Source organism: Squalius cephalus (genome assembly GCF_949319135.1).
Source record: "Squalius cephalus genome assembly, chromosome: 24".
NCBI lineage: Eukaryota > Metazoa > Chordata > Actinopteri > Cypriniformes > Leuciscidae > Squalius > Squalius cephalus.
In genome coordinates, this window is record NC_137145.1 from 24,205,487 (window position 1) to 24,212,860 (window position 7,374).

At 37.9% G+C, this 7,374-nt stretch overlaps 1 protein-coding gene across 1 annotated transcript in view; it reads right to left on the reverse strand.

Annotated features, from left to right (window-relative positions):
- The window catches only part of LOC307152664 (uncharacterized protein), a 38,261-nt gene extending 32,252 nt beyond the window's left edge, over positions 1–6,009 (reverse strand). The window contains exons 1-12 of the mRNA XM_079861490.1: positions 5,940–6,009; positions 4,994–5,113; positions 4,656–4,886; positions 3,577–3,690; positions 3,227–3,346; positions 2,369–2,494; positions 2,083–2,286; positions 1,811–1,979; positions 1,571–1,739; positions 1,255–1,483; positions 681–800; positions 367–585 (exon numbers count right to left, since the gene is read on the reverse strand). Of these exons, the coding sequence (XP_079717616.1) occupies positions 367–585; positions 681–800; positions 1,255–1,483; positions 1,571–1,739; positions 1,811–1,979; positions 2,083–2,286; positions 2,369–2,494; positions 3,227–3,346; positions 3,577–3,690; positions 4,656–4,886; positions 4,994–5,113; positions 5,940–5,994 (1,876 nt within the window). The 5' untranslated portion in view covers positions 5,995–6,009. The remainder of the gene's footprint in view (positions 1–366; positions 586–680; positions 801–1,254; positions 1,484–1,570; positions 1,740–1,810; positions 1,980–2,082; positions 2,287–2,368; positions 2,495–3,226; positions 3,347–3,576; positions 3,691–4,655; positions 4,887–4,993; positions 5,114–5,939) is intronic.
- Positions 6,010–7,374: the final 1,365 nt, after the last annotated feature.

Below are 7,374 nucleotides of genomic sequence, written 5' to 3' on the forward strand. Positions count from 1 at the left end.
ATCAATTTTCATACGTTTAATATTTCCCAAGATAAAAAGTATTTTCAAATATCAAGAATTAACTCATAAATATAATTAGGTTCAGGAATGTCACACCACATGACATTTTACAATCTGAATTAACCATGCAATTTCATAAAAAAAATAAAGGGATTAAAAACTAAATCAGTTAACTTTCCAAGCAATGGTAATAAAATATTATACCAACCTTTTTTGTTTTTTCCTTTATTATTTTTATGAGGCTTTTATCCATCATGAAATATATCAGGAGAGTTGTATCACTCTAAACTTTTGGCCCAACAAAATCAAGTGTGTTCAGATCGAAGCGTCAGTGTTCAGGCCTTATGTGAAATAGTAACAACTTACCAGGTTTTAAAGTCAGAATGTACTCGGATAAGTCCTGAGAACGTATGTTAATCTTTACGTGGCCCGTCCCATTACACCAAACCAGACATCCTCGCTGCCAGTACATGTCAAAGGACTGGATGTCTTCATCCGAAGTAAAGAGTTCAGTTTTCACAGGAGTCTTTCCAGCAAACTCCAAACTGTATATGGTTGTGGCAGTTGCATAGGCAACCTTAAAATCTGACAATGATGGGAGATTAAACAAATTGTGAAAAGCCAAGTTACAGACCAATCTTTAAATAAATGCTTATTAAATGCTAAACAAACAAACACACTTTCACAAGATCCCCAAGACATGGGCAACGCTCCCTCAGGACACAGACAGGTGAATCCAACAGCGCTTTTCTTGGAGGGCAAACACAGCTGGCAGCCTGAGTTTTTACATGGTGTAAAACCTGCATGTACATCATGGAAACAATATTTCGTTAAGGCTTGAGCCAATGACATGGTGTAACCACTAGGGGTGCGCGATATTGACAAATTCTCAATATTTCCTAGGATTTTGTTGATAATGATCAGAAGTATTTTGCTGAGCTGTGTTATTGTGCTGGTCCTTGGCAGGTTTAGGACTGCCGTAGACCGCTGACTCTTAAAGTTTTTGCCATTCTTCATATTTTGTGCAGTGGTTGTGACACTTGTGTGCACAGAAAGCCACTTAAAACAACGCTTGAACGGACATAACCACACAATTATGCCAAAATGCCCGTTTTGTCGAGCATCCTTGAAAGTCTTAAATGGTTGAAAATGCAATGCGTATCAGATCTGCACGCAAACATAATACTGTATATCGCACACCCTTAGTAAACACTGATGAATTCAGAAAGAAGGCGTTTACAATATGTAATTCACCTTGGGGTTGCTGAAGCGCATGGTAGACGTTCAGGACAGGAAGCGAGGCTTTTAGGATGAATCCATCTTGTTTGGCAACAGACAGATTTTGAGGAGCCTTCCAGAGTTTTTGATCATCAGCCCAGTAGAACCAGCCATTAAATACAGCCAGAGTCTGAGCACGATTTCCTTGAAAGACACCCAAAAAGGTGTGCCGCCCAGTGCCATCTGTCCGGATGCTCTCAATTGACTGGAATACCAATTTAAAGATCTCAAAATAAATACAAAATCAACACATTTGACATACAAAATTAGGGTTTTTCCAAATGTAACGCACCATTTTGTGAACACTGATCCAATACAGGCGCTGTGCTGCCGCCTCCAACACAAGACTTCTTGGTAACTGTGCAGTAATGAACAACAGTGTTGTCCGATTCGAGCCATCCATTTCCGCCCTCTCAATGGTCATTTCTTCATTCGTTGCTTTATTAATCCAAAATATGAAACTACGCAGAGGAAAAAAGCCAGATATAAGGGTGCTCCTCAAATCTGTACTAAGGTGAAAAGCAGTTTGTACCTCTCGATTGGGCTGAGGACCATATCGCTTGGGTCCATTTCTTTGGACATGACTTTGCCTACAGCACTACCATCAGCAGCACCAGTGTAGATGGCTTTCTGGGTAACACTCGCCCAATACAGCTGTCCAGTGAGCCAGTCGATGGCTAGACTCTTCACACCAGACTGCCCTGATAAGTGTGGAATAAAAACACAAGCATACATTTTTTGGTCCATGTCAAAATATTTGAGGCATTTCTGCATGGATTTAGCAAAAATCCCTCAATAACTAACCTGAATACAGAATCGTGCTTTTCCGGTTATAAGCCTTGTAGATGTTCCCATTTTGATCAGCCCAGTAAATGAAGTTCCTCTGGATATCATAGGTCATGGCTACTGGGTCACTCTCACTTGTAAAGAGTGGCTCATACACTCTGGTCTTCACATTCACTAACCCAATGAGTCCCTTCCTAGTTGTCAAAATCTTCATCACGGATCCTTGAAAAAACAATTTGACATTATCGGTATTGTCTCTACTTGTTTTTACTTGTAAAATCTGAAAATGTATGTTTTTAGTTACCTTGAGCTTCACAAGAGCCATTGTCAAGAGGTTTGAAACCATTCTGGCACAGACAGCGAAAAGAGCCTGGTGTATTCGAGCACAAATGCATGCATGGTCCAAAAGACTGATCACACTCATTGACATCTGCAATATAAAAGACAAGAATCCTTAACTCAAACTGAAAACACCACAATAGATTTGTGTACAACCAATTATTTATTCTAAAACTGACCACTATTGGTCACGTGAAAGACGGACATTTGTCGATACAAAGGTAATGTTTGGAATTAACAGTGTACAGACTACTGCATACATACTGCATCCTGCCGACCCATTACGTATTAGCAACAACTACTATTAGTTGTGCTTGAAGCATTGCTATTGTTGAGAAGTCAAAATGTGCTAGCATCATGCTAAATCATGTTAGCATAATCTATCTTTGTGGTAAAATATGCTAAGAACATGTTAAAACATGCTAACGCATGTTATCATCATGCTAATTGTTTTAACATGATGCTAACAACATGCTAATTGTGTTAGCATTACGTTAACATGTTATTTTGTGTTAGCATCATGCTAGACACATGCTAAAGAGAATTATGCTTAAAAACACCCATATACATTTCAGAATATTGTAGAGAAATGGGGGTGAGCTTTTTTGTCTCAGGGCAGTGTAGTTGTTGTGCACTGCAAGCAAAGCACCACCACATTTTCTTAAAAAAAAAAAAAAAGGTAAATCTAGTAATTATTATGCAACAGTTTGTCAAATTACATTCACCCATAAAACTGCAGATACTGCATTGCAGATTCTGTCTGACTTGAATGTGTGCTACTCCAAACACAGCCTGCTTAGAGGCACAAGTGCAACGACTGTACCTTCACAATCGAGTCCGTTTGCAGAAAGGGTCATTCCAGTGGGACAAGAGCACAAGGCTCCCCAAAGCTGGTCGATGCAAGAATGGCTACAGCCACCATTGCCATTATGACAGGTTTTACCTAGTTAAAAAAACGGAAACATAAAAATATTTAAAATAATAATAAGTAAAATTAATATACATAAACCAAATGAAACTAAGCCAATGACTAAGACAAACACCTAAACAATAAAATACTAAAATAACTAAAACAAAATAAATGAGCCAACCTGTTGTTGGAGATATCCTGCATGATCAATTTCAAACATACTTCAATACAAAACACAAATAACATTGCGAGTCTCTATGTACCACATGTAAGAGGCTCATCTCTCCGATCCGGGCACTGAGCGACTCCATCACACCTCTCTCTCTGGCTTACACACCTGCCATCAGCGCAGCGCAGGCTCATCTTCCCACAGGAACCTGCAACACATCACACACATATAGAACAATCTTAGAGATCATCAATAAGGAGGACATTATGATATTCTAGACATCAACAGAAGTGCTGTACTTCATATAGGGTGTCTTTTTTAGCCGTAACCCACAAAGACTCCATTGGCTTGCGTGTTGAGTGCAATACTCAAAGTTCACAGGACAATGAAGGCATTTACATGCACAATCATACACCAGTGAGTAACAATGGTAAAGTACCCTTATTATGCTTTTTTTCAGATGTTACCCATCATGTAGTGTGTAATATGGCTGTTTGTGAATATAAAAGCTGTGTAAAGTTTCAAAGATCAAAGTGCAGATAAATGGAGTTATTTGTCTCCAAAAAGAAAGCGATTCTGAACTGCCTGAAACAAGTCGTCAGTAATTACAAAACATTTGCATAATGCCAGCCTATGTCTTCACTGGCAGCCCGCGAACAACGTCTACTTTGACCCTCAAACACTTTAGTTGTAGCGGAGACTGGAAGGCTGCATCTGAAATCGCACACTTGCCTACGATGTAGTGGGCGAAAAAAAAAAAAAACAGTATGTGATAATAGTATGTCCGAATTCAAGGTGTGTTCACTTTCAATTCTGAATTCAATTCTGTGCATACAATGAACACTTCACTATCATATGAGGCCACGGGAGAGGAATGAGAAAATCCAAGTGTGTATTTTGACCATGAATGCATGTAAACCAAATCAGGAATCTTTAAAAAAACAAATTACAGGCACTTTTCATTTTCCACCAAATACAATCTGAACCTTTTCCATTCAATTTTGCATATGTGACCAAATTCCCCTTGTGTTAAGACTCTGATAATCAGAGCTTGTCTCTTCTTGAATTTACTTTACCCAAGTGGTACAGCAATTTAACAAGTCAGTTCAAGTCTCTAATGCAATGACATTCATACACCATATAACAAGAGTTGACACTTCTAGAGCATCTCACCACACGCTTCTTCATCAGAGTTATCGCCGCAGTCGTTGACGTCATTGCAGAGAAGGTCTCGCGGGATGCAGACCTTGTTCTTGCACTTCCAGTCACCCGAGAGACACCCTAAACGCCAGCTGCAATCCCACTCGTCTGAAGCATCGGGACACTGGGGCCGCCCGTCACAAACGGCCGACCCAGGCACACACCCGGAGCCATCCGCACACTCAAAATCCCCTGCTTGACATACTAATGGTATAAAATGTATGCTCGTTTGTTAAGTGTTTTTCTTCCAAGCTGCAATCGAATGAATACAACAAGATTATTGTAAATGTAAAGAAACAGGTGGTACACACAACAGTCCATCTCGTCAGATCCGTCCTGGCAGTCGCTGACGGCATCACAGCGCCATCTGTGCGGCACACACACCCCATCATCACACTGCCACTGGCTCCTGCTGCAGTCTCCATACACACCTGAGAGAACATTCACAGCCCTCCTTCACTTTCAGTGCTTCTGACACAAACGCATCATGCAACCACTAAATACTTCATACTAAATGGACGTTTTCAGCAGGTAAAATGAAAATAGGGATATCCAAGGAGGTAAAAATGTAGTTTTCTTTATAGCTTTTTCAGTGACATATCTACTCGCATCTATGATTTCCTGATTGAGAACTGAACACACATTTACCATTTGCAAGAACAACGATAAAACAAATAAAACTATTATATAAAATTGCAACAAAACTTGCCCTGCAAATGTGTTGCTTCATATTTTTGTGGAAAACATGATACCTTGCGTGACAACATTTATTTTACATAGCAATTGTTTTGTAACAATGTGAAAGTACTGACACTTTTTATATATATATTAGGATTATTGGAGTCAATAGATAATAATAATAAAAAAATAAAAATAAAAAAAAGATTCATTATAATTGACACTGAACTGATTTTCAGAAATGAATCAAACTCTTAAGTGTAATTTCCTACATTTTGAATGGTAGTGTGACATGGTTTTATGGTGTTTACTTGTCTCAGGATGGAAAAAATATAATATAATTTTAGTTTAAAAGCCAGAATTCATACAACAAAAGGACTGTAGTTGAAGAGAGAGTCTGAAACAAACAAACGAAAATAGTCACTTGTGAAACCGAACTGAGACGTATCCTTATTACAACTAGCCCCGGTTTCTCTCCTTTAGCTATCTTTTATCGGTGTCATATTACAATAAATATCATTAAAATGTCCTGCCGCTTTTGTAAGTTTATAATCTAAAGGAGAAAGGCAAGACACTGACCTGCCAGTAAGGCGAAGACTGCCGTGCACCAGCAGATTACACGCCTCAGGTCCATCACACCTGTTCCAGCCACGCGCGCCTGCGGGCCAATCACAATCCTTTATAAGCTGGAGAAGACGCGCTCAATCATGACGTCATGCAGGCATATCTAATCAAACATCTTTGGTTTTAAATCATAAGTATATACAGTACATTACCGATCAATAGTTTGGAATAATTTGGATTTTTCAAATATTTTTTGAAAGGACTCACCAAGTCTTTATTTAGTACAGTACAAATACACAAAGTTTAATTTGCATTTTTTTTTTTTTTACACAACATAATGATAATGTCACAAAATGTAAATAAAATTATTTACAAATATAAATACATATCTGAATAATAAAGAATATAATCAAATATTAAAACAAAACATATTAAATAAAGTGTAAAAATACATTGCATATGAACAAAATACTTATGGGATGATTGTGCACATCACTGACACATTTTGAGCCTTATTGAAAATTCCTACATAATATTAACATTTCATCTATAATTTAATTTGTAGCAAGAAAACATGAACATATTAGTCTAGTCAAAGTTTTAGAAATATAGTACAAAAACACTGAGTTACAAAATGTCTATTACTAAATAATATAATTTTATTGTGGGTAATTTCAAGATGCAATTTTGCCAAATTATGCAGAAGAGATTAAACTATAATAGTTTCACAGACAGGGTTTAGATTAAGCCAGGATTAGGCCCTAGTTCAATTAGGACATTTAAAGGGGTGGTATAATGCCCTTTTCACAAGATGTAAAATAAGTCTCTGATGTCCCCAGAGTGTGTGTGTGAAGTTTTAGCTCAAAATTCCCCACAGATATTTTTATATAGCATGTTAAAGTTGTCACTTTTTGAGGGTGAGCACAAATGCACCGTTTTTGTGTCTGTCCCTTTAAATACAAATGAGCTGCTGCTCCCGGCACAGGGGGCGGAGCTACAACAACTCGTGTCCTTTTACCTCACACAGACATGCACTGAAAATTTCAAAAACCTTCAGCCTTTTATGTTCAAACCGAAGTCAGAAAGATGGAGAGACTCAGGAAGAAGTGACAACATGTAGAAGCAACAGGACATTTCTGAACGGTTAGTTGGTGAATTTATGTAGCTTATATGTGTAGTTATCTTCTAGTCATTGATTAGCATATTCTGTCTTGATAATCTATAAATCATGTTCAGGGGGCGGGGTTTATGTAAATTTTAGGGTTGGTGATGTCACTAACCCGTGAGGAATGTTGTGTAGTCTTTACCAGCCGTTTGTTGTAGTCCTTAAAAAGCAATTTCTTTAAAATAAAATATCTCCCTTTGCTTTGAAATTTGAGCATCCTAACTTTACAGATGTTGTTTATGCTCAAACAGCAACATTACACACTAACTAAAGTTAGAAAAGTGA